This window comes from Drosophila subobscura, chromosome O (genome assembly GCF_008121235.1).
Source record: "Drosophila subobscura isolate 14011-0131.10 chromosome O, UCBerk_Dsub_1.0, whole genome shotgun sequence".
NCBI lineage: Eukaryota > Metazoa > Arthropoda > Insecta > Diptera > Drosophilidae > Drosophila > Drosophila subobscura.
This window is the reverse complement of record NC_048533.1, coordinates 5,460,081-5,485,882: the sequence shown is the minus strand read 5'-3', so window position 1 is coordinate 5,485,882 and position 25,802 is coordinate 5,460,081. Positions and strand designations below refer to the sequence as shown.

At 43.8% G+C, this 25,802-nt stretch overlaps 6 protein-coding genes across 10 annotated transcripts in view; 4 read left to right on the top strand and 2 right to left on the bottom strand.

The window, feature by feature from the left end:
* The window catches only part of LOC117899225 (furin-like protease 1), a 151,192-nt gene extending 140,435 nt beyond the window's left edge, over positions 1 to 10,757 (top strand). The window contains 10 exon segments of the mRNA XM_034809099.1: positions 154 to 399; positions 460 to 588; positions 651 to 1,525; positions 1,602 to 1,775; positions 1,850 to 1,968; positions 2,106 to 2,719; positions 2,722 to 3,361; positions 3,912 to 4,078; positions 6,058 to 6,133; positions 9,752 to 10,757. Of these exon segments, the coding sequence (XP_034664990.1) occupies positions 154 to 399; positions 460 to 588; positions 651 to 1,525; positions 1,602 to 1,775; positions 1,850 to 1,968; positions 2,106 to 2,719; positions 2,722 to 3,361; positions 3,912 to 4,078; positions 6,058 to 6,133; positions 9,752 to 10,533 (3,822 nt within the window). The 3' untranslated portion in view covers positions 10,534 to 10,757.
* A 588-nt stretch (positions 10,758 to 11,345) lies between these two features.
* On the top strand, positions 11,346 to 13,442 carry LOC117899228 (myogenesis-regulating glycosidase). The gene is given in 3 exon segments (XM_034809102.1): positions 11,346 to 12,991; positions 12,993 to 13,155; positions 13,224 to 13,442. Coding segments are annotated over 3 exon segments (1,977 nt in total). The 5' UTR covers positions 11,346 to 11,377; the 3' UTR covers positions 13,424 to 13,442.
* A 46-nt stretch (positions 13,443 to 13,488) lies between these two features.
* Positions 13,489 to 17,657, bottom strand: LOC117899226 (interaptin). Its single transcript, XM_034809100.1, has 4 exons — positions 16,879 to 17,657; positions 16,395 to 16,821; positions 13,750 to 16,339; positions 13,489 to 13,690 (listed from the first exon to the last, which is right to left on the bottom strand). Exons 1-4 carry the CDS (start codon positions 17,431 to 17,433, stop codon positions 13,576 to 13,578), a joined length of 3,687 nt encoding a protein of 1,228 aa, XP_034664991.1. The 5' UTR covers positions 17,434 to 17,657; the 3' UTR covers positions 13,489 to 13,575.
* Positions 17,658 to 18,885: 1,228 nt separating this feature from the next.
* On the top strand, positions 18,886 to 19,858 carry LOC117896984. Its single transcript, XM_034805539.1, has 3 exons — positions 18,886 to 19,103; positions 19,170 to 19,542; positions 19,605 to 19,858. The coding sequence occupies exons 1-3, from the start codon at positions 18,939 to 18,941 to the stop codon at positions 19,766 to 19,768; spliced, it is 702 nt and encodes a 233-aa protein (XP_034661430.1). The 5' UTR covers positions 18,886 to 18,938; the 3' UTR covers positions 19,769 to 19,858.
* Positions 19,859 to 20,514: 656 nt separating this feature from the next.
* On the top strand, positions 20,515 to 21,347 carry LOC117897062. Its single transcript, XM_034805658.1, has 2 exons — positions 20,515 to 20,721; positions 20,785 to 21,347. The coding sequence occupies exons 1-2, from the start codon at positions 20,548 to 20,550 to the stop codon at positions 21,301 to 21,303; spliced, it is 693 nt and encodes a 230-aa protein (XP_034661549.1). The 5' UTR covers positions 20,515 to 20,547; the 3' UTR covers positions 21,304 to 21,347.
* Positions 21,348 to 24,458: 3,111 nt separating this feature from the next.
* Positions 24,459 to 25,802, bottom strand: part of LOC117899294 (putative transcription factor capicua) — a 47,253-nt gene continuing 45,909 nt past the window's right edge. For 4 of the 5 annotated variants that reach the window (XM_034809206.1, XM_034809210.1, XM_034809209.1 and 1 more), the window contains one exon: positions 24,459 to 25,657. In XM_034809206.1, coding sequence (XP_034665097.1) covers positions 25,584 to 25,657 — 74 coding nt within the window. In that variant the 3' untranslated portion in view covers positions 24,459 to 25,583. Of the gene's footprint in view, positions 25,685 to 25,802 lie in introns of all 5 variants that reach the window. The other variant, XM_034809211.1, reaches the window with a different exon arrangement.

Genomic DNA, 25,802 nt, shown 5'->3' with positions numbered 1-25,802 from the left:
TTGGAAAACTTTTTTACTTTATTTAACAGATAAATGAATAAAGAATTCAATTTCCTTAAGTTTTAATGAAGTTTGTGCAAAATGTTACTCTGTTTTATTATTTTAAATCCAATTTCTAATACAATTTCCCGCTCGTTTGTTTTCTCTTGACAGATCTTCGAGGATCATTATCACTTTGCACATCACAAGGTCTCGAAGCGTTCCCTCTCACCTGCCACACATCACCAGACGCGCCTCGATGACGATGAGCGCGTGCACTGGGCCAAACAGCAAAGAGCCAAGTCCCGCGCCAAGCGTGATTTTATAAGGATGCGACCCTCCAGGACCTCATCGCGTGCCATGTCACAGGTGGATGCCATGCCCTTTGACGACGCCAAATGGCCGCAAATGTGGTACTTGGTAAGAGATCAAAAAGTTTCAAGCAAACAGCAAAACTAATGACTTTTTCTCTATTGTTAGAATCGCGGTGGTGGCCTCGACATGAACGTGATACCCGCCTGGAAGCAGGGAATAACCGGCAAGGGTGTGGTTGTCACCATTCTAGACGATGGCCTCGAATCGGATCATCCAGACATCGAAGAGAATTATGTGAGTGAACCGCAAACCATCCATAAATGGAAACCAATTCGAACTTTCTGTATTCCCTAAAGGATCGCAAAGCCTCGTATGATGTGAACAGCCACGACGATGATCCGATGCCGCACTACGACATGACGGACTCGAATCGGCATGGCACCAGATGTGCGGGCGAGGTGGCTGCCACGGCGAACAACTCGTTTTGTGCGGTGGGCATTGCGTATGGGGCAAGTGTGGGCGGGGTGCGGATGCTGGACGGTGATGTGACCGATGCTGTGGAGGCGCGTTCGCTCTCGCTCAATCCGCAGCACATTGACATCTACAGCGCCTCGTGGGGACCGGACGACGATGGCAAGACGGTCGACGGACCCGGCGAACTGGCCTCGCGCGCCTTCATCGAGGGCACCACCAAGGGCCGTGGCGGCAAGGGCAGCATCTTCATTTGGGCCTCGGGCAACGGTGGCCGGGAGCAGGACAACTGCAACTGCGATGGCTACACGAACTCCATTTGGACGCTGTCCATCTCGAGTGCCACCGAGGAGGGCCACGTGCCGTGGTACTCGGAGAAGTGCAGCTCCACCCTGGCCACCACCTACAGCAGCGGCGGGCAGGGCGAGAAGCAGGTGGTCACCACAGACTTGCATCACTCGTGCACCGTCTCGCACACGGGCACCTCCGCATCGGCCCCGCTCGCCGCCGGCATTGCCGCATTGGTGTTGCAATCAAACCAGAACCTCACGTGGCGCGACCTTCAGCACATTGTGGTGCGCACCGCAAAGCCGGCGAACCTCAAGGACCCCAACTGGTCGCGCAATGGCGTTGGCCGCAGGGTCAGCCACTCCTTCGGCTATGGCCTAATGGATGCCGCCGAGATGGTGCGCGTTGCACGCGCCTGGAAAACAGTGCCCGAGCAGCAACGCTGCGAAATCAATGCCCCACATGTGGACAAGTAAGTGACGCGAAATTGCAGGAGTCTCTCTCCCTCTCTTTGGTGTATTAAATATGAGATTATTTTCCTCGTTTAGGGTCATTCCACCACGCACACACATCACTCTCCAGCTGACTGTCGAACACTGCCGCTCTGTGAACTACTTGGAGCATGTCCAGGCGAAGATTACGCTTACATCCCAGCGAAGAGGCGACATCCAGCTGTATTTGCGGTCGCCAGCCAACACCAGTGTGACGTTGCTAACGCCACGGTAAGGGTTTCCCTTTGTGTGGCAAAAATCTGTTGGCCCTCTACTAATGTTCGACTTTCCGTCCATCTCTCCAGTGTCCATGACAACTCCCGCAGTGGCTTCAATCAGTGGCCCTTCATGTCGGTGCACACCTGGGGCGAATCTCCGCGTGGCAACTGGCAGCTGGAGATACACAATGAGGGTCGCTATATGGGTATGTACAGAAGGAACAGAGTGTGTGTGTGGTGTGTCCTTTTATTAGACATTTATGCTTAACAACGAAACATTTTACATGCTGCGCGGCTTTTGTGGAACTCATTCCCTTGCACCAACATCGCACACATCCCACAGGCCATGCTCTGCTCAGAGAGTGGTCTCTGATCTTCTACGGCACCACACTGACCATCGATCCCAATGATCCCATTTCGGTGCCGCGTCCAAATAGCGCAGAGGCCACCACGCCCAACACCAGCAGCAGCAGTGGCACCACCAGCAATCTCCATCAGATCTACTCACCGCAGTACCCACGGATATCGCCGAATAACTTTGGCAACCCGCCATCGAGTGGGGCAAAGCTGCCGCTGGGTGGGAAATCAACGCCGAATAAGTCCAGCTTTGTGACGAACAATCCTTTGATGAATTCGGGACCAATTAAGCAGGGCTATCAGCAGATCTCGGCCACGTATGGTGTGATTCTTGGAAAGAACAATCACAACAACAACAACAACAACAACAGCAGAGGGAACAGCCAGAATAATAATCAGAAGTCGAACAACAAGGCAAACAAGCCCAAAGGCGGGGAGAGTGGCAGCAACAAGGAGCGGAATGGCAAGAATAACAATGCAGGAGGCAACCGAAAGGAGCAGACCACACAGAGCACCACTGCAGCCAGCAGCACCACCAACAGAAACAAATACTATCGCATATCCCAGCAGCAACAGCAACAGCAGCAGCAGCAGCAGCAGGGAAGGCCAACAAGCAGGACAGGAATGGAGTGCAGACACAACGACCCAAGGCCAATTCGGGAGAGAAGTCCTCCTCGTATGAGGACAGGGGCCGCAAGGTGGTTGGGGAGATCAATTCCAGTGGCAGTGGGGGACGCAACTTCTCCGCCGCCTCGCAGAACCTGCCTGTCAAAGCAACCAAACAGGTCAAGGGACAGGACACCGACTCGCGTATACCCAAACTCTTTGAGCGGTACGAGAAGATACAGGCGATATTCCCCGAACTAGAACCCTACGAAAGCAGTGCACCCAAGGCCAAGGCAAACAACAACAACAACCAACCACGGAAGCAGGGCAAGCAGTTCGAGATGGATATGTTCAAGCCCACAACGGGGGGAAACAGTCGTCAGGGAAACACTAAGAAATCGCCATCGGTGCCGCCGCCATCGTCACAGATGCTGCCCGTACTGCCGCAGGGGGGGAATAGCTTTCTGCCGGACTTACCCGCTGGCGGCAGTAGCTTTCTGCCCGATCAGAAGATACTCAAGAAGCAGCAGCTGCTGATGGCCGCCGCTGGGGTTATGGCACCCGTCGAAGTGGAAGTCCAGGACTCATCCTTGTCCGCTCAGGGAAATGCCAGGAAGAGCAGCAATGGACCAAATGGTAGACAATACTTTTTGGTTTCGAGTTTGGTTTTCTTTTCCTTTGAGAGTATCTCTTTGTTCGGTAGATACCTTCATCCTTCGTTGCCCTTTTTCAGTTTTAGCCTTTCTTTTTTGTTGGTGCTCTTGTCAAAACGATAGTTTGACAGCCACTGAGTGGCAGCACTTGCCGGTTGCTTGCATCAATCAAGAGTGCAACTTTCAAAAAATGATTTTTCCAGCTCTTGCTTTTGGTTTACCTCTTCCTCGTTTTTTGATTGTTTGTTTTGTAGCTGCATTTTGCCTTCGACACTTGATTTTTGCCATATACTCGTATATTGGCAGATTTATTGGCCCCTTCACTTCAGTAGTTTGCACCCGCAAATTGCAGTCTCGAATATCTCTGCAATATATCATAAAATTGTAAAACATTTTTCATTTTTCAGTTGATGTTTGCTGTTTGCTGTTGATTTTGTATAGATTTTCCTCTCGTATACATATTTTTTTTACACATTTTATATTTGGAGTCTATGGCAATAACTAAATGCATTTCTCTACCATGACTTTTGCAGCACAAATCACACAATGGGACATGATATTCTATGGCACGGAGACGCCCGCCCAGCCCGAGGACCAGGCGAATGTCAACCAACAGAATCAATTTAATTTATATGGCAACGATATGGCACACAATGACATCGAGTACGATGTCACCGGCCAATGGCGGAATATGCAGCAGGTGAGTGGTTTGGCCATGGTTATCCTTGCATTCGATGTCGGTTTGGGGTGCCCGCAGGATGGCAACTGCAAGTGCAAGTTGATGTAATTGCAACTTGGAGCGTGAATACTCGTGTCTCATGGCTGCATGCATGGCTATGAATCACTCAACGCACAAGTAGATTGCATTCCGATCAGGCTGTACATATGTACATACAGTGGAGGCTCCTCTGAGTCGAATTTGCAGTTGCTTTAATGAGATTTTAGCTGTAGTAAACATGGAAATTTATGCAGCACATAGAAGTAACAATTTAGGAGCTGCTAAACTAACATATTCCATTGAAGAGTTGTCCTTCTGTTTGTCCTACAGGACCCCTATAGGAAAAGGTAACCCAAGTATGGGAATGGATGGGTTTTTTCCGTAAGAATTATTTCTTTATTGGGAGCTTCCACTGCCTTACGCCCATTACTTATTTTTGTTTGTTTTTCCCTTTTTTCTCGCTTTTTGTTTTCTTTTTTGATTTCTTGGTTTTGCAGTGCTTCGTAGATGGTTTGTCGGGTAGCGATCCCAATCCGCATCAGAATCGGGGCACAACATTGCGTGCTTGCATGTGGCTTTCTTGATACATAATCTGTGATATATGGGCAGTCGCTTATCAACTGTAACCAATGCTTTGCAAACTGCGCGTGGCAGGTAGCTTTACTCCTTAGCGTTTGAGTTTCATTTTGAGTTTGAGTTTATTTTGCCAGCATGCCTCTCTTTTACTTTCTTCTCTTTTCTTGTTATTAATACGCGGTAAATTATTTGCGCAAGAATACTCTCTCAATAGGTCCCATAAATTCGCAAATACTTAGCATACTCCCAGCTCTGCGAGTAGATCCTTCGTGCTGTGTTCGCTGCATCTTAATTCCATTTTTTGGCAACCATTTTCCCGGGAAATTTCCTTTGCGGCACTGGGCATAGCGCCAGCGTGGCCAAGACTTCGTGTCAGGGGCAGCGGTGCATAAAATACACAAATTTTTACATATTTCCTCTGGAGTTAACGAAAGGAACGAACGAACTAGAGAACCAACCGTTCAAGTGCTGGTGCTGCTGGTGCTGCACTTCTGGCACTGGGCACCAGGCACCGGAAGGGGAGACAGGCAACCATTTTTAACCTTTTGGCACCTATTGTGCCTCTAAAAGCGTTTCTCTCTCTTTTTTTTCTGCACACTGGGGTTAAAAAGGATGTGCCTGTGCCCGTAATAAAGGAAGAGTGCAGTGACCTTAGTTTTTTATGTCTTGCCGCTCGGACTGGCAGCAAAAAACTTTTCTTTTTTTGCATAACAAACACTTTTTGAAACCCTATGTCCCGCTCTCTAGCGCCGCTTTCTGCACGCGACGTCATTGCATGTGAACTTAGATACCGTCAAATGGGCCGAGAATCACGGGGAGGGGAATAGGCACATCAAAGACTAGGGGACAGACATTTTTGGGAAGGGCAGCCCATAAATAAACACACACAAGCAGACATCACTGAGGCAGAAGCCATGAGGCAGACATACACACACAGATACACACATAAGTACTTAAAATGCCAGACAGTGCGGCAACATGCAATGAACCACAACTATGAGTAGCACTAGGAATGCTCCTACTCGTCCAAGTGCAGGAATCAGACAGCAAAAATGGGGGAAAAGTTATACCAAAAAATAAAAATAAAATACCAGACAAACTTTAAGAGAATTTAAGACTTATTTCAGAGATATTTAATCAGAAAATACGCAGAAATTAAAGTATTTACCATACCTAGTCCTGATCTGAGCCTGGATTCCTGATCTGTTTGGGCCACTCTGGAGAATGAATTTAGTTACTACTCAGTGCACGATTCCCCCAAGCTCTTCTACTTATATATAATAAACACTCTTTACTATATCTAAAACATATATATATACATATCTTTTTCGCCATAAACCCATTTTCCATGTTCTCTTTTTTGCTTCTTTTCAATCTCTTTGCAGGTGGGCGATGTGGGCATGGCACAAGATCGAAGCAACTCCGCTGCGTGCCTTAAGTGGAGCGATCGAAAGTGCTTAGGTTTGTCAATACTCTTTATTACGATCATGCAAATCTTCTATCTAAACTCTAAACATGCCAACAACAACAACAACAAGAACAACATCATCAAAAGCATTAGATAATTTAGCAACAAACAACAAACAAACAAAAAACAGAAAGAAAGAGGGTGAAAACTCGATATAAAATCGAAATATAAATCGAAACTCTGTATAAAAAATGAGATAACAAAGAAATTCCAATTAAAAGTTTGATGGCAGCTGAACAAAAAAAAAAAAAAAGAAAAACGTAAGGAAAATAGAGTAGGAGTGACGAAAAAAAAAGGAAAAATCACTGCAAGTCCAAAAAATATATACTAAAATTTTTGTAGTTAAATTTAAATGTAAGCGTAGTTTTACAAACCAACACACACACACACACAGATTAATGTATTTGTAGGCGTGGTCGGAGGATAACAGAAAAGGAAGGTTGTTCCATTTTTTTTTGGTGTGCTGCTAAGGGACGCACAAAGTACATTTTGTTTGTATTATTCTTTTAGCAATTTATACACAGACACGCACACATCTATTAAACAAAACGACAATATATATAGTTTATATATTTACATCAATTTTAATTTAATTTAAGCTTTTAGTTCAAATTTATTTGATTGTTTTACATTTTACATTGTTTTATTTCATTTTTAAATTTTGTTTAGTTTTGTGTTTTGTTTTCTTTTTTTTTTTTTTGAGTTTTTTTTGTTTTGCCTGTGCACAGTTTCTTGTGATGCACTGTCTGCTGCAACTGGCTGCTGCCGATCTGTCCGATCCGTGTGTATATAGATAGTTTATCTGCTAACTAAATGCATTATTTCAGATATTGCCAAGCCAGGAAAGTAGTTTTGCAACAGAACAGCCACAACAGTACGCCACAGCTTTTCCAGCTTTTCCAGCTTATGCTTTTTCGCCTTTTGCCCTTCTGGGAGTCTTTATACTTTGAGTAATTTTTTGTAGCGAGCAGAGAACAACCGTCAACAGTTTAGAGTTCATAGTAAAAGACTGTTTCTTAAAATTAAAAAAAATTAACTAAACAACAAAATCTTGGAACAGGGGAAAAGATAAACCAAAACTAATGTTTCTAGTACTTAAGGCAAAAAAAGAAAACACAATTTTTGTAATACGAAAAAAACAGAGAAAAAGTCACAAAAAAGAGAACTTAATGCTAAGGGTGGTAGGGGGATAATGAAACGTAGGCAAGCAAACGATAAATAAAATAAACCAATAAACAATTTAATTCTAATTATAAATATACTTAAACAATTTATACAAAACAAGTTCCTGCAGTTTTCAACAAAGTTGCAACATGACACAGAATCTTGACTCTTATTCGCAAAGTCATCAAAAATAAGTCATCAAAAGAATACTTAATAATAATAATGATAATTTAGCGAACAAATCAACTTTTGATTTTATCCACAACGCACACACAAAAACACACACGAACACGACACACACACATATCTCTGTTAAAACTTTGTTGCTTAATTAAATCGTATATTAAACACAAAACAACAAATCAAAAGGCAACGCGAGTGCAATAATTATATTTAATTCTCTCTCTTAAGCCACAGATAAAAGCCCCAACCCAAAGGGGTTCTTCCGTTTTTTCTAAATAAAAAAAAAACAACATATCATTTATTAGGTTTTTCTTCGAGTCTTCGGTACAAATCATAGTTTACTCAACAAAAATTCAACTGAACATTTACCTGATTTCCATGGTCTTTGCATTTTGCTTTTGTATGAATAATCATATCGTAAACCGCACAATGAGCATTAAACATTAAACATTAAACCTTAAACAATATCAAATGTTAATTTAATAGAAAAGTAAAGAATAAATCTTTTGTTGTTGTTGTAATTAGCAAAAAATAAACACCCACACATCTTACATAAGAATATACACACATAAATGAAACTAAAGAAAAGAACTAGCATTTCTCTCTCAACGAACAGAACAGTAGTTGAACCCAACAATCTTTTATTCTTCAAGCATATACTTACTATACTTACACTAGCAGAAGGAAATATATTAACCAAAACCAATAAACAAACAAACAAACAAACAAACACACATGCAGAGCAACAATACACGTATTAACAGCAGATAGATTGCCATTTCACATTTCGCTCCATACGAATATTCTGTTTTGTTCTGTTCTTGTCTATCAAAAACTCACACAAGCACACACGCACGATGGATGCTGTACTTATTTATCTCCAAGAATAGGGAAACATGATGAGGAAAATTCTAATAAACTCTGAGACACGTAATTAGCAGAAGAAAAAGCCAAATTAATATTTAAGCCTTATACTAAAAAGCGAACAATTCAAAGGAGAAAATTAAAGCATACAAATAATAACTGGTACTAGGGCCTGGGGTAGCAATTAGCAATAATTAAAAAATCGCATTAACTTTAAAGATTTAAAGAACAAAATTGTAAAATAAAATTGGAACAAAAACCGAACTAAATTAATGCTTACACGAAAACTGAAATTAAAAACTTTTATAATTGTAAAGAAAGTGAAAAGTGAAAATGAAATTGAAATTGAGAATGCCATTCGCGCCATTCGAAAACTCAACCAATTTTTTATGTATGTTTGTGTATATATCTATCTATATATCTACTATATGAGTAATTAATAAATGCATTGAAAACATATAAAAAAAGCAAAGAAAAGTAACACCAAACTGAAGCATATTTATTATCCAACAAAGAGTTCAGTTCAAGCAAGCGAAACATGCTCAGAAAAAACATGCCAATCCCACGAGGAGGTTCATTTCGATCCTTAACATACGAGTACTCCTCTTCCAAGCTCTCGAGCTTCGACTGCATTTCAGAATTACAATATTTTCCTTCCTTGAGAATTTTGAGAATTGAATTGATTGAACGACAAGGTGAGTTTCGCACAACAAATTTTCCTCCATTCTCTAAGTATTTTTCGTTTTTTTTCGTTCACTCTCTTTTTGGATTTAAACGGAAAGAAAAGTCCGACCATTGCTAACCTACTGCTAATTTCGTTTATTTCGTTACCGTTAACCTCCTACTTAACACTGCTGTTTCACTTTCACTGCCATATGTTCATGAGTAGCTTTCCAACACTGGTCTGGTCCTACACACACAAACATACAATATATCAATCGTATCGTACCATTGCGCACACTGCCTCCTTTTCTTGCTAATTTTCGAGCATGTTTTTATCGGACTGAACGCTTGCTTTAACTACAATACATTTACTGAATTTTTTGTTGTTAATAATAGATGTGTTTCAGAGAAAGAGATTCTATTCCAAAGGTTTCGATGCCACGACAAAAACAATCTCCAATACAGAAAGTTCTCTTTTGTTGCTGCCTCTAATTGAACACACATTATCCATTTCTCTCAAGCTTTCTCTCCTCTGAAGCTCAGCCAATCAGGGCTGAGGTTTCAGTGCCAAGTTTAGCTGAGCTTCCTTCCATGTTCATTCTTTCTGCTAACCAACTAATTTCCGATTCTTTTCTCTTCCATTAATCACTGTCTCTGAGGTAAATCCATCTCCTAGATCATCCCAGACCTTCAACAGTTGCTAATGTGTGTGTTTCTCTCACTTCCGTTTTCCACAGAGTGCAAGGATCCGGCATACATTTACGAGGGTCTCTGCTACGATCAGTGTCCCAGGCACACCTATCCCCATGACGATGCACAGGATCAGGATGACATAATGGAAGATGCCAGCACAGAGAGCAGTACCACAAGCGGCATAGATCACCCCAACATATCCAACAGCATAGACGACAAGCAGGATCCTCTGCAGGCGGAGGACCGTCGTCGTCGTCGTCGTCGTCGCAACTCTCCGCTCATTACCCCGCTGCTGGTGGCACAGAGTCGCACATGCGCCGTGTGCCACAAGAGCTGCCTGGCCTGCTACGGGCCCCTGGCCGCCCAGTGCAGCACCTGTGGCCCAGGCAGTCAGCTGCGGAAGACCCTCAATGAGACTCTCTGCTATGCGTATGTGGTGCGCAGCACGGGCATGGCCACTGTCGTGGAAGTCTCCGAGGAGGGTAGCCAGGAGCAGGCACTGCAGTACATGACGGGCACAACGGTGCTGCTCCTGATGCTCGTGGTGTTCACCCTGCTGGGTGTGGCGGTGGCCGGGGGCATTGTCTACAATCGGCGTGCGTCGGCGGCGCGTTCCAGTGAACTGTACTCGCGGGTGGCCCTCATGGCCGACGACGACAGTGACGAAGAGAACGAGGACGAGCTCTTCAGGACGCACATATTAGGTAAGCCCAAGGAGGTGCTCGAGTATCGGGACGAAATAAAGCCCGAGAAGGCGCCACCCGAAGAGATGTCCGAAGCGGAAAACGACGATGATCAGCGGGAGAATAACCAGCTGGTGCCCTAATAGAATCTAGATAAACATACATGGATACCATATTTATTTGTGTGTAGACCTCATCTGCATTTAGCTACTTTTACCCAAACCATATACCACCAGACCAACAATGGGCGAATTCTCAGCAGCAAACTGATTGACGGATTCCACATTTTGGTTAATATTTTTGTTACCTTTTACACACCTATTACACACACTGTTACATACGTATAAACCAAAACTCCGAACATAGATTAAAAAGTATTAACAGAAACAATCAAAACTAAATAAATAAATATATATATTTAAACGTAAAACTCTTTTTCCCTGGGAAGCAAATTGAACCAAGCAAATAGTTTCTTGGAAACTACTAGATAATTGTTTCGAGCTTAGCTAATGTTGCGAAATGCAATGCAAGACTGAGTTCTTTTATTGTTATCCCAAGTGTTTAGCCGTCCTTCAAAATCTCAAAAGGTTTGCTCGACTTAGTCACTTGCTGATTGCAAGCCATCAATGCCCCGGGTGTTCCTATCTATATCTATTCTCTGGGGAACTGAAATCACAGTGGAAAACAATCAATTAAGTAATGGGAATGGGAATGGGAATTATACACAACACCTACGTAGGTCATTTCTATCATTCTAGTCGTAGATGTTACGGCTTATCAGGTGCAGGTTATCGCTCGTGTTTTTCTCAAGTGTTCCCACACCGAAAGCACAATGTTTTTGACACTGCTCAAGAGTTTTATTTGTATTAGACATGACCGACTACTCATACGCTAATTCTCAATCGGTTTCCTTATCACACGGCTATAATAGTGCATAAAGACTCCCACCTGCTGTGTTGGAGCGTCAGTCGTTTCCTACCTTTCAGAATGCACACAAAACTTTTACTGCTGCTGGTGGCAGCTGGCTGCTGCCTGTGGAGTGCGGCAAGTGCCTGCCAGAGCATCGAGCAGCGCTACAAGTTCGCCAACAGCAACATCTACGTGCGGCTGCGACGCGGCGACAAGCTCCAGTACGAGCTGATGAAGGGCGACAAGAGCCTGCAGACGGTGACCTTTGACAACTTTGCCACGACCAGCAGTCTGGTGGAGACGGAAAAGGGCGGCTACCAGATCACCGATGGCACCAACACCATCGAGTTCACGCTGGTCAAGAGCGGAGTGGCCACGGGCACTGGCAGCGAAGTCACCCATGTGCGAGTGGCCCGCGATCAGGTGCTGCAGGGTCAGCAGCCCAGGGATTGCTTCTCCCTGAACACGGGAGCCACCCATTGGTTCAGCGGACCCGAGCAGAAGCAGCACTACTGGCCCGTGGAGCGTCAGACCCACAGCAACTACTCGTATCTGCCCAAGGAGCAGGACAACTTCGGTGTGGGCGAACGCTACTGGCTGAACAGCGATGGCGTCTTCCTGTATGTGGAGAACAACACGCCGCTCTTCATCGACCAGAACTCGGCGGGCTACGAGGGCAAGTTGTGCTTCAGTGCCACCAGTGCCCTGCCCTACGATCCGCGTGTCACCTCCTCGAAGTTCATCTACCATGTGGCAGTGGCCAAGGATGCCAAGGCTGCGCACAAGTATGCGGTGAAAACCTTCCTGGGACAGCCCACGGGCTACCCCGACGAGCGCATGGTGCGGCATCCCGTGTGGTCCACCTGGGCCCTGTACAAGGCGGAGGTCGATGATACCGTCATTCGCGACTTTGCCCAGCAGATCCTCGACAATGGCTTCAACAACAGCCAGCTGGAGATCGATGATGACTGGGAGGACTGCTACGGGGCGCTGACATTCCGCAAGAACAAGTTCCCAGCGACAAAGACCCTCACCGATGACCTCAAGGCACTGGGCTTCCGTGTGACCCTGTGGATTCATCCCTTCATCAACAACAACTGCACGGCGATCTATGACGAGGCCAAGGCTCTGGGCTACCTGGCGCTCGACCATGCCGGCAGCTCGGACACCCAGTGGTGGAACAGCCAGCCCAAGGATGCCGCCATTCTGGACTTCACAAAGACCGAGGTGCAGGAGTGGTTCGCAAAGCGCTTGAAGCGGCTGCAGGACGAGGAGGGCATTGACAGCTTCAAGTTCGATGCGGGAGAGACCACCTGGCTGCCCAGTGATCCCGTGCTGCAGGGCGACGGCTCCATGGTGACTCCTCTGCAGGCCGTTGGCGACTATGTGCGAACGGTGGCCGCCTTCGGCGACATGGTGGAGGTTCGCTCCGCACAGAACACCCAGGATCTGCCCATCTTTGTGCGCATTGTGGACAAGGACTCCGAGTGGGGCTGGAACAATGGCCTCATCACGCTGATCACCTCGATGCTGCAGATGAACCTCAACGGCTACCCCTTCGTCCTGCCCGACATGATTGGCGGCAACGGCTACAACGAGCGTCCGCCCAACAAGGAGCTCTTCCTGCGCTGGCTGCAGGCCAATGTCTTCATGCCCGCCCTCCAGTACTCCTTCGTGCCATGGAACTTTGACGCAAGAAGCCATCACCATCAGCAAGACACACACCAACCTCCACGCCGAGTACACGCCCTACATCATGAAGTTGTTCAAGCGCGCCGTGGAGACTGGCGAGCCAGTGAATGCGCCGCTCTGGTGGATTGCACCCACCGATGCAGTGGCTCAGGGAATCTACGATCGTGAGTAGTAGTTAACCAATCAAAGAAATCACTCGCTTAGCATCTGAATCTCATCTCTCCCTTTGTAGAGTTCCTTCTGGGCGATGACATCATTGCTGCTCCTGTGGTTACCGAGGGTGCCACCCAAAGGGACGTGTACCTGCCCGCTGGTGAGTGGAAGAATGGCAATGGCGATGAGGTGTACAAGGGCCCCATCTGGATCATGGACTACCCCGCACCACTGGACACACTGCCCTACTTTGTGCGCGTGGGATTCGAGATGAACTAGAGTCCATCGCCTAACATTATAATCGTGCATTTTATTACTCAAACAAACGAAAAACTAAACAATAAAAATAAACTAAAAATTTGTACAGTTAATTTGGTAAAAGACAATTTCACAAATTGCCAGAATCGTCGCCAGAAGCATAGTCCGCCGATTCAGTCAAAGGATTTAACAAGGAAACTGGGTGACCCATTGGCATAGCGAAGCTTTCCGAATTCCCGCTCAAACTCTTCCTCATTCTTGGTGAGGATTTCCCTCAGATTAAACGGACTGCAAAGAGAGAGTTTGTTATTTACAATGATTTAACTATGAATAAGCTTAAGACTCACAATTCACTCGAGATTAAGGACTCTTTTGGGTCATTCTCCTTGATCAGAGCCCGCTTCAGTTCGTTGACTTCTTTGGCCGAGCGACGCCACTGCTTCTTGTAGCGATCCTTCTCCTTGGACAGCTCCATGAATCGTTCGTTCTGGGAGCGCATCTCCTTGAGTATGTGGTTGAGATCCCTGTCATCGGGTGCCTTGGCCTTGCCGCGCAGCTCGTGGATCTGCATCTCCATGTGGAAGATGCGCTCCTTCAGCATCAACTTCTCCCGCTCCAGCTGCTTGTTCTCCTGGCGCATTTCCTGACTACGGTTAGCAAAGAGCCGCACCTGCTCGTCAATCTCCCTCTGCAGCTGGTTGATGTGCAGCTCCAACTCTTTGAACTTTGCCTCGTAATCAATGATTGTCCCCTTATGCGACACCCCCTGGCTGCGAACCAAAGTCCCATCTTGGTCTTCCATTTGCTCCAGATCTTTCTTGTACTGCTGCTCCTTGCGCGCCAGTTCCTCCTCAAAGAGCTGTATCTGATGCTGGCGCCAGGCTTTTACCTTCTCGCTAACACTATTTGGGTTACAAAATTGATCCAGAGCGCTCATGTAAGAGGTTCGTTCGAGAGACTTGCGGGAACTGGACTGCCGGAGAGCATTATTCGATGATTTCAGCTCAACCAATGTCCCCATTGATGTTAGATCGTCTTCTGATGGCTGCTGAATCCCGGGCTTCGATCGCTTACGGTGAACCTTTTTCTTGGGCTGCGCCTGAACTGATTCTTCCAATTGCTCTGACGACTCCACAGATGCTTCGTTTGGTATTTTTCTAGACGATTTCTTTTTCAGCAGCTTATCTGGCAAATCATTTGACGTTTCGGGCTCATACTTTTCCTCCTGGATTGTCGTCTTGGATACTTTCATCTTCTTGATAATCCGCTCGATGCGCTGATCACTCGATTGGGAGCTGATGACGTGCACAGAGCTCTCGGAACCCACAATGGACACTGAGTTCTCTGCCGATTCGACATACTTTTTCTTTGCATTCTCAGCATGCAAATTGTCAGAGTCGGAATCGGAATCGGAATAAACCTCCCTTTGAATTCGCAGCTTTCTGGAGCGCACTTTTCGGATATTCCTTTTGGATTCGACCAACTGTGGCTGCCCCAAAGCCTGTTGATCCTCTTGCTGCACCTTGCGGATCTCGTTCTGGCATGTCTGTTGAATGAACTTTGCCGTTTCATCGAGGGCCTTCGCCTGTTCCTTGTTCACCTCGACCCAACGTGCGCGCAGGCTGAGCTCCGTCGTGGATATTTTGTCCCTTGTGTTGGCAGACTTTGGCTTTGCGAAGACCTTCAGGGAGTTGGCCGCTGGTGCCTTGGATAGCTGTTCATCGGACTTTGACTTGCGTTTGCCATGATGCACTTTGAACAAGTCACACTCCGAGACGTCCAAGTCGCTGTGCTTCACTTTAACTCTGTATGTGCTGGAGGCAGGACAATCACGTGGCAAAGATCCATGCTCCATGCTGGTTTCCGTTTCATCAATAATTTGCTGCACATATCGTTTCTGTCCTGAGTAACGTCTTCCTTTCTTTCTTTCTTTGCTGTGCTTATGGCTTATGGATGTGGCAGAACTGTGCTGGGATGCTGGAAGTTCCGTTTTCGAGGACTTTCTCTGATGTTTTTGTGGGCGAAAGGAGCACAGAGTGGAGTCGCTTTCAAAGTCATCCTCCTCGATTTCCATCTTTCTGGCTATTCTCAAGTCTTGTTGGCTTCTGTTCTCGATGATCTCAACGCTCTTTGTCAGCTTTTCCACCTCCTGTCCCAACAGCTTGGTCAACTGCTCCATGGAGGCAGTTTGCTCTACGGCAACCATTTCTTCTGCCTTTGACGCTGACTTGGAGTTCATTTTGGCTCTCTTGGGTGGAACTTGTGGCTTCTCCATGCTGTTGGATTCATTTGTTTCCACATTATTTAAAGCTTTTACATTTTCCTTTCCATCTGCCATGGACTCTTCATTTGTCCCTTGGCTGCTTTCTTGTTCCTTGTTTGATTTGTCATTATCGAATTGTTGATTTTTGTATATGGCCAGACATTCCGCATTGGACTCGGAGGAGTATTGGAAGAGGGAGTTACAAATCTTCTTCGTTTCTATGGATTTTCGGACCAAACCCTCCTCTGTGTCCAGGCCGAACTCATTTTGGATTTGGCTACTCAACTTTTTGCGCCTTCGAAAGTCCCGGCCCACGCACACAGGATTGCCGGAGTTCTGCACTTCTATCAAGGGCAAAACTTCATTCTCCTTGAAGCTGACATTATCAGGCTTTGGTTGGTTGGACTCGCTGGACTGCTGTTGCTGTTCTTTTGTCAACACAAAAGGCGCTTCAGGCTGATATTGTACCGACTCCTCCGGTCCGTCGTTCGGCCGTGAGTAAATGGCCTTGAGTTCGACACTGAAGGAGTACTCGAGCTGCGGCTTAATGTCCCTGGAGCTGTCCATGCGCCCAAAGCGATTGAAGGTGAGGCAGCCGTTGCGCACAAATTTGCGATTCTCCAGGAAGTAACTATCCGCCGGCAGCAGCTTGCCAAAGTCCATGCGGTAATTGGCTGTGGCATAATGGTCACAAGTGGCAATTTGAAGGATAAGTGTGTGAGGACTCACCAATGGCCGCTCCATTCACGTACATGTTTATGGGCAAATAGAAGATGCGCTGGAAGTACAGACGCATGCTCTGGAGGGAGGACTTGAAGCGGAGTCCCAGCTCATCGCTCAGCATGTAGGCATCGGAGTCGTTGGTCTTCAGCTCAATGCTGGTCACGTTGCCCACGAAATCGAAGACCAGGTTAATGGAGGTGGCCGGCTCCTTGCCCTGGCTGAGCGACTTGAGCAGCTTGGACAGGTTCTTGAGCTTCTTGAACTGCAGCTTCACCTCGATGATGTCGCAGTCGATCAGCGGATCATTGCCCACCTGCAGCAGACCCAGTTGGACTAGTGATTGCACGTAGACATTGGCCTGGGACTGCAGCATGCTGGCAGTGATCGAGTGACCCGGCGACTTGACTATCGGTGAAGGAGCTGGCTGTTTGATCTGAAATAAAATCCATAAAGACCCAACAACATGGCACCGAAGGATCGACTGGCTTACGTGTGAGACCTGCAGCAGTGGCTCAAAGTCCTTGGCGTGCAGAATGGACTTCTTGATGATGGCCAGCATGAGCAGCACTTCGGGCTTGTGGGACCGGTACTCGGTGCTGGTGCAGATCAGCTTGTGCCAAATCATTTTCAGCTGCACGGGGTTGTTGTTGCTCGTCGTGGTCAGCACAGGGAGTCCTCGCACCGGCAGCAGCACAGTGCCAATGGGTTTGCGCTGCAGGTGCTTGCTGCACGCGAAGAAGGTGAGCTTCACGGGTCGATGGTCCGTCTTGATGCGCTTGATGCCCGCCATGTCGCACTCCCAGATGCAGTTGCTGTTGAAGATGATGGTCTCTGCCGTCGCCGAGGGTGTGCCCTCCACCTCAAAGTCCACCGTATTGAGTGCGGCATTCATCACGATACTTTCCCGTTCGCCATCGCGTCCAATGAAGTTGATGGCCTCCACGACATGCAGCACCACGCAGTAGACCTGATCGATGTCCTTCTCCTTGCTGGGGCCAGTATCGCCTTCGCCCAGCGACCGCGGCGTCTTGCTGCGATTCACCATCGTATTTTGTGGATAAAATTCTCCAACTCTCTAACTGAATAATTTAAAAATATAAATTTGCACAACTTTCAAGACAGAATTTAAATCTTGGCGCCACCGCGTTTGTTGGTATTTCGCGTTTGTGTTTCTTTGTTTGTTTGCTGCGACACAGTTCGACTGAATCTGTTCTCACTTTGGGGGCTCGGCTGCTATTTTTTGTTGATGTTTATTTCGTTGTCGTTTCGTTTCGCCTGAGTGCACACGCCTCACCTGCTGGGTTTTCCGTTGCCAAGCAGCGGGAACAGGTACAGGTAGGAGTTTGAATTCATTTTGCAAGGTGAGCGAGCAGAACGAGGTGGAGAAAATATCGCTAGCAGCAGCTATCGATACTTAAGACGCATCTCTAAGTTTTGTTAGTACACGGAAAACCCGCTGACAACTTGTGGGCGCCACTGCGACAATGAGGGGTGATAGTTCCAAAGAAAAACGCTGTATGGCGCTGTAGTAACGGACATTTAAATGAATCGAAAAATTGTGACCACGAATCAGACATGTTTTGAACGAGAATCGAATATTAAGCGGTCACTCATCGAAAATATTTGGACATGTTTTTGACATAAATCGGAAATTAATCGGAAATCAATCGGACAGTGTCATGAATCAATCATAAATCGGACAACAGATTGCTTAAACCGATTTTTAATTAAAATGCTATATCTGCGCCATTTCCCTTCCGATCTGAGCGTGACACGTGTCCTTGCAGTCGAGAGACAGTCTTCGATATAGATTGGCATCAAAGACAATAAGGCTATTCCCTGCTTAACGATTAATTTCCTTTGATTTCCTTTCATATTTCTCGACCAATCTGCACATGGCACGTCTTTACGCAATCACACAAAGTATACTGGAACATTTGTAGTATTTATTTTTATTTAAATTGATATTTACATATTTAACTCAGCATTTTTTCATACCATCTGGCACGCCCCGAGTTCTCGTGATCGATTTAAGCCTGTTTGCTATGGGGCCTATAAATGAAATCTGAGCGCGATAACAAGTGAACCCAAAACAAAACATTCATTTTAGTTCTTAATGGAAAAGACTCGAGCAAAAGTTAATTCAATAAACATTACTAAGATAACCCAAATTTGATTAAATGTACTAAGACTTTTCGCAATTACTATTAATAAACGTACTTGCGGTGCTCTTTGGCCGCGATACATTCGCCGCATTCGACGTTTTTATGAATATTTTGGCATGCCAATCGTAGAGATGCTTATCCTTTGGGGGCCTATCTGGATCTGGAGTGGTGATTTTGCCACTGTTGTACCAGGAGTACAACATTAGTTATTATTATTATCAACGGGGCGTTATCACGTGAAGAGGCGTTGTAAAACTCTCGAAACGAATTGATAAAGTCCGACGGATGGACAGGAGCAGAAGGCACGGCACACACGTATAAAACTGGGAGCCCGTGCAGCAGGTGGCACATTGTGAAAGTGAAAGCCGAAACAAAAGTGAATACCATGAAGTTCCTGCTGAGTGTTGCCTTGATGATGGCCATTGGCCTGCAGCAGATCGATGCCCACGGCATGATGCTGAACCCACCCAGTCGCTCCTCCCGCTGGCGTTACGATGGCAGCGCTCCCCAGAACTACAACGACAACGAACTCTTCTGCGGTGGCATGAATGTGAGTTAAATGGGGATGCCAGGGATGCCAGGAATCTAATGCCAAAGTCCCTTTTTGTACATGCAGGTCCAGGTGAACAATGGTGGTCGCTGCGGACTGTGCGGTGACAATTTCGCTGATGCACAGCCCCGTGCCAACGAGATCGGAGGCCGTATTGCTGGATATGGTGTCGTGACCAGGAGCTATCCCTCCTCCAATGCCATCACCGTCGGCGTGAAGCTCACCACCAACCATTTGGGCCACTTTGAGTTCCATTTGTGCAACCTGGATGCCTATGGCAGTGAGTCCGAGGAGTGCTTCAACCAGAATCCCCTGCGCTTCGCCGATGGCAGCCAGAAGCTGTACATTGGCCAGCAGAGCGGAGAATTCGATGTGACTGTTTTCCTGCCACAGAGTCTGACCTGCAACCACTGTGTGCTCCGTTGGACCTATGTCGGAGGTGAGTCTGAAAGGGTTTACATTTGTTCCATAAATCCCTAATCCTTAAACCTTAATCTACAGGCAACAACTGGGGCATGTGCGATAGTTCCTATGGCGCTTTGGGCTGTGGCCCCCAGGAGACCTTCAAGAACTGCGCTGATGTGAGCATCAATTGGGGACGTAACATGTTGAAGGAGGCAGCCTCCGATGTCGATGTCGTTGAGGTGCCCGTTGAGGTGGCTTAAGCACCACTCCATTCCCAACCGAAACAACGAACTGCCAGAAAAGTCTGAAGGTGTTCAACACCAAAAAGTCTGACAAAGTTAAATAAAGAACTGAACATTTACAAAAAAGAAAAGTTGTTTAAACCAAAGGCCTGAAAGTATGCCTTAAACTGGCACTTGGAACTGGCTATCAATAATAATATTCTGATGGCGTTCGCTATAAATTTGAAGCATGCAAATAATATAGGAGAATTTTTCCAACTGATTTCGCAGTCTTTCGTCATCTACTAGTAAGACAATGTACGGAAGTGGAGACTCCTTTGAGTTTCTTTGTATTTATACTTCTAGTGATGACGAAACCCTTCTTATCTGTATGGGAATTCCTTACGAGTTCAATCACCGCATTGCATAATCCATGCCAGTCCCTTGGCCATATCTACCCATGCATTCGCAGTATGCCATAATGCACTTGAAACGTTTTCAACCTTGGTTAACAAGTTCCACTTGAACGTGATACATTTCCCATGCATTGAACCCTTATCACATTGGCATTGGGACTTTCAGTCGAATCGCACCCACAACGTGTTCAAAACAAATTAATGGTAAACAAAACCAACATTAGAATGATTCAATTACCAATAACTGGACCCTTGTTTTTATGTGTCATAGCTTTCGCCCAAATTTTTGAGCAATAATCATAAAAGTGCATATACACAGTGATAAGATTTTAGGAATATGAACCTATATAAGCCATCCACCAGGCCAGATCCATATCAGACCATAGTGAAAGTGAAAGCAAAATGAAATACTTCAAATTAATCCTGACCATTAGTCTGGGAATTTTCTGCCTGGTGGATGAGCTGCAGGGCCATGGCATGATGTTGGATCCCGTGGGGAGATCTTCGCGTTGGCGCTACGACTCTTCGGCGCCCATAAACTACGACGATAATGGATTGTATTGCGGTGGACTTTGGGTAGGATAATTCTATAAAAAAAATGCATATATTCTCTATAATATTATTTAATATTCCATGCAGAAACAAACCCTAAACGGAGGCCGCTGTGGACTCTGCGGCGACGATTGGAGCATGGAACAGCCGCGACCCAATGAACTGGGTGGCGAATATGGCAGTGGAGTCATTGTGAGGACCTTTGCGGGCAAGAGCGAGGCTGAGATTAAAGTAAATATCACGGCAAATCATTTGGGTTACTTCACCTTCCACCTGTGTAACCTCGATGAGTATGGCACCGAGTCGGAGGAGTGCTTCAACAAGATTCCCCTCAAGTTTGCCGATGGCAATCTCAAGTACAACATCAGCACCAGAATGGGTAATATTCCGGTGACTCTGCAACTTCCCACGGATCTTAACTGTGTGCACTGTGTCCTCCGCTGGACCTACACAGCGGGCAACAACTGGGGCGTGTATGAGAATGGCACGGGAGCCTTGGGCCGTGGCGATCAGGAAACCTTTAAGAATTGCGCTGACATTAGCGTTCTATCTGCGGCGAGATATCTGTTCCCTGAAGTGCCAGTGGAAGTGGTTGAGGATGCTTGAATTGGTAGTTCTCTTAGTGCCAAAGTCAATCTCATTTAAAATAAATACTCTGAATAAATTATTACAACTCTTTCCCCTGAAATGATTTCCATCTTCTTTTTTTTATGAATGCATATTTTTCTTTTTATTCAATAAATTTATCATCGTATATATATATATATTTATATATATTGTATGTATAAATATATGTATGTGTGTGTGTGTGTGTTTGAGTGTATGTGGTGGGTTCATTGGGTTCTTGGTGTTGGACCGTAAAGCTCTTGAGAGTCCAAGGGCCTACCCTGTGCTACGATGCAAAAATCTCTCTCTGGCTCGCTCGAATGAATGTCCCCAACGTTACTCGGAGCTTCAGTCCGAGTGCGGTAGATATCCGTAATTAAATATTCCGTACTTGTATTTATTCTATCCTGTATATGCAGCACTTGTAAATGGTATTGTAATATTTGTAGTTCGTCTCGTAGGTGTGTGGTCTGTGTGGCTGTTGTGTGTTGTGTGTGGTTTTCTCGCTTACAAAATACGTTTCACAATAACTGGCTTAAGAGTTAACTTCACAAATAAGTTTGCATGTATATATATTCTGTATGTATATATAATTTGTTTGTTAATACAATATTTTACAAAGCGTTCAGGTCAATTGCAAATGATAGGCGCTGAAATTTCACTACAAACTCAATGGGTCTTCCTTTTTTTATATTTTAATGTAACCTTAGAATTGTGCAATGCAATGCAATCAATCATCAATCAATCAATCATTGGCTTAAGAATATTCTTCCCTTTTCTTTGCACGTTTATCTTTTAACAATTAACTAAACAAACCGCAAACAACATGGTGTAACCCTCGACTGCCACTACAAATGTCATCAATCCTGCTGAATCAATCAGTTATGTATGTGTATGGTAGATGTATATTTTAGCTCTAGGTTTTGTGTAGGGTGGGGGGGAGCTTTAGCTTTAGCTACGATTTAAAACGCCCTCCTCGATTAAAAACTATAAAAAACCCCACCACGATCCATTGTCATCAAACTGTGCGAATCTCTCACAACTGAATTACAAGAGTATTGTAGCTCCCTCTCTTGGGGGGAGATCTTCTCTATTCGTTACTTAAGTCATTCCACTTTTAAAAGCCTTTTTAAAATACAGTTGGATGCCTTCCTGACAAAAATATATATGTATATATATATCATGTATTATATAGAGACTTTTTTTGAGGGGGGAACGTGGGGGAGGACTCGTGGAGGCCGACCTTTGCTGCACTACCAAATATCTTTGTTGTTTTGTAAAAGCACCTTATAAATTTTACACATACACACATCGTCGCCTTGCCACGCCTCCTCGTGTTTTGTTGTTGTATAAATAGCTAAATAGTTCTTCTTTTAATTTGTTTACTTTTACTTATACTTTGTTCCAAAAATTGTCTTTAAACATTATACAACACTATCTGTATTTGTTTTTGTTTCCTTTTTTTTTTTTATACCTGAATTTTAGAATTTTGTATCCGAAACGCCATTTCTTTTGTTATGTTTTGTTCTGTTACTGAGTTTGTTTCCGCCAAAAAGTTCTCATTTGTTTGTAATTGCCAAAAGTGTTCTCTTTGTGTTTCTGTTTCTCTTAGTCCGAAATGTTTGTTGCCAAAAATGTATTTTGTGGTTGTTCTTTTAGAGGTTTCTTTGTATAAGTTCTTTGCAATGTTTGGTGAAGGTCAAAATAATTCTCTCGGTTCTCTTTTGTTTTAGTTGGTTTTCTGTTCTACATTTGACTTAATTGACAAACCTTTTTTTTGGTTTTTGCCTTCATAATTCGGTTATCTCTCTACGGGGGATCGTGTGATATTCTATATGAATATATTATCGGTTTCATTTGCTTTGCTTTGTCTTTGTCATTGGCACAAGTTTATGTTGCAGGGGGGTTCTAGACAGAGTATATGATCCAGGGTATCAAACATAAGCCTTCTGTGTGCTTCTTCTAAGTATAATTAAGTTCACACCTTCGGTTGTTGGATTTTTCTTATAAACTTTGTTTTATTCTTGTTTTGTATTCTTTTTATTTGTATTTTTAAACATTAACACACTACAATTTACGCTCTCGTTTTTTCTTTGTTTTATCATATAAAATTTCGTGTTTTTTTTTTTCTCTAATTAATACAAATATTTAATGGATAATTAAGAACTAAACATAAAGAAAAAACTATAGTTAAATTATGAATACAGAAAAAAAATTTGAAAAGCCTAAGTGAGTTGGTATACTTCTAGAGTTGCAGCAGGCAGCAATGAATAAAACTAAATGAATGATTTTCATTCACATTTTATTCACTTGCTGCCGCTGTTGTTGGTGTATGATATTGTGTGAGTTTTCGAATGATTTTTAATCAGGGATCGTAATGATGAAATAAAAAGATGTTCATGAAAATCTGAGGACTTATTGAGCTTAAAGGAAACCAGAGATGGTAGAGACAGAGACATACTTTGACAGTTGTACAGAGAAGTAGAAAAGAATTAAAGCAGAAATTTATTTAAGAGAGAGATACACTTTGAACAAAGGTTTAAAAAACAATTCAAATATAGTCTGACCTAAGAGAAAGAATAGCTTTTAACAATTAAAGGAGTGAAAACACATTGGAATTTGCAGCAACGGAAAATAAAACTTTTTCTAGATACAAATTTGTTGTTCCTTTTATTTCAGATTTAAATAAACCCATTATTACGATCCCTGATTTCACTTACTAGTACGTATATGATTATAGTTTTTGTTAACTATTATTTCCTGCATAACTAATTTACTTTGCTGGCATATCAAGCGTGTCTGTCTGTTTGTGTGTGGCTGCAACTGTTGCTTCTTGGGTTATTAGAATATTAGAGAACACAAAAAGGATACAATAAATGGAAACTGTGACTGACGTGTTAAAATTAAAGAACTTAACTTATAGAGACACACACACACATATTTGTGTACAACATTGAATTAATCAATCAACAGGCCACAGAGTACAGAGTAAACTTTGCCAAAAAAACGAGTGGATTTTGTGGGTGGTGCAGTCACACGCATTTCAAATTAACTTTAATTTACAACTAAATTAGGTGTAATTCAACTGAATATTAACACAATATTAAATAGTATATTGCAGCAACAGTGGAAGACAGTTAGTTCTCGCTCTCTCATTCGTTTCTATTCCTTCATTTTTCGTTCTTGTGTAATAAATTGTATTGTATGTATAATTATTTTATTTCTCGGTGTGTACAATTTAAAAACAGGTCTACTCTATGCTAAAATAATATTAAAAATATATGCATATAATGTTTATATACTATATAAATTATAATTCAATAAGACAACATGTGTAAAAAGCCAATTTAAATTAGAAAATGTACATACAATTTAAAATGGGGTTTAAAGGTTTAAGAACAGAAATCAAACATTTTAAAAGCATTTTGATGTGTGGAAGTGTGTTTGTGTTTTGTTTTGTTTTTTTGCGTAGATTTGTTCTTTTATGTTATAAATTTTATGACTAAATATACAATACAACTACGTGTTCTTTTCAAGGTTTTTTTGTTTTTTGTTTTTGTTTTATACAATTCTTTGCCTTCTTTTTACTTGTGCTAAATACACTTCAAAAATTAATGTGCAATTTAAGGTTAAAGCTACTTCAATCTCCTCCGTCTCCTCCTTGCAGTTCTTTCTGTAAATTATCAACCTAATTGTTTTAAGCGGGGGATTATACAATCGTTCCATTATGTATTTATGCTCTCTACTACTCAATTCTTTTATTCTGTATGTGGTATGCATGTACTTCAAATGTGCTTCAAAAGTTCCAATTATTCAAAAATGTCCCTCTACTATCCACGCATCCATCCTTCTCCTCTATGATCTTCCGATTTATTAAGCTGCTTAATAAATTCATTCGTAATCGGGCTTTCTCCTATCGCGATATCTTTGTTGCTTGGTGTACATATTGTATATTGTATTGTATTGTATTACTCGTATTGTATGCCTATTGTAATTAAAAATTTGTAATTTTTTCTCTCTATTTTCTTTTTTTTTGTTTGAATAAAAACTAGTTAAACATCCATATGCATCTCATGCATGAGCTGTATGTTTATGTGTATCTGTATCTGCTGCTGCTGGATTTTTTCTCTTCCTTTTTGTGAGTGTGCGTTGCTGCTGTTGCTGTTGCTGTTTCTGCTGCTTTCGTTGAGTTTACTCTATCGTTAAGTAATGTTGTCACTTTTGGCAGCAAACAATCGGTTGTCGTATCCTGTGCTTCCTTCCTCCTTCCTTCCATTCTTCTACGTTTCATTTGCCTTGCTCTGAGGATGCTGTTCCAAGTCCTGCTGCTGCTCCTTCTGTTGAGGATTCACACCTGCCGTTTAGTAATATTGAAAAACATCTTAACAATGTTTTCATTGAGAAATGGAAACTAAATTAACAAACAAATCGAATTGGAGGTGTCACACAGAACAGAAAGTCAAAAGCAAGATATTTAGTCATAGGGAAATTACAGATTT

Bases quoted from the DNA above. Each gene is read 5' to 3' on its own strand.
- LOC117899226 (XM_034809100.1), bottom strand. From the start codon at position 17,433: ATGGTGAATCGCAGCAAGACGCCGCGGTCGCTGGGCGAAGGCGATACT. The intron at 16,340-16,394 runs GTGAGTCCTCAC...ATTATGCCACAG, and splicing joins CGTGAATGGAGCGGCCATTG to CCAATTACCGCATGGACTTT. The intron at 13,691-13,749 runs GTGAGTCTTAAG...CTCTCTTTGCAG, and splicing joins TCCTTAATCTCGAGTGAATT to TCCGTTTAATCTGAGGGAAA.
- LOC117896984 (XM_034805539.1), top strand. From the start codon at position 18,939: ATGAAGTTCCTGCTGAGTGTTGCCTTGATGATGGCCATTGGCCTGCAG. The intron at 19,104-19,169 runs GTGAGTTAAATG...TTGTACATGCAG, and splicing joins TCTTCTGCGGTGGCATGAAT to GTCCAGGTGAACAATGGTGG. The intron at 19,543-19,604 runs GTGAGTCTGAAA...CTTAATCTACAG, and splicing joins CCGTTGGACCTATGTCGGAG to GCAACAACTGGGGCATGTGC.
- LOC117897062 (XM_034805658.1), top strand. From the start codon at position 20,548: ATGAAATACTTCAAATTAATCCTGACCATTAGTCTGGGAATTTTCTGC. The intron at 20,722-20,784 runs GTAGGATAATTC...TATTCCATGCAG, and splicing joins TGTATTGCGGTGGACTTTGG to AAACAAACCCTAAACGGAGG.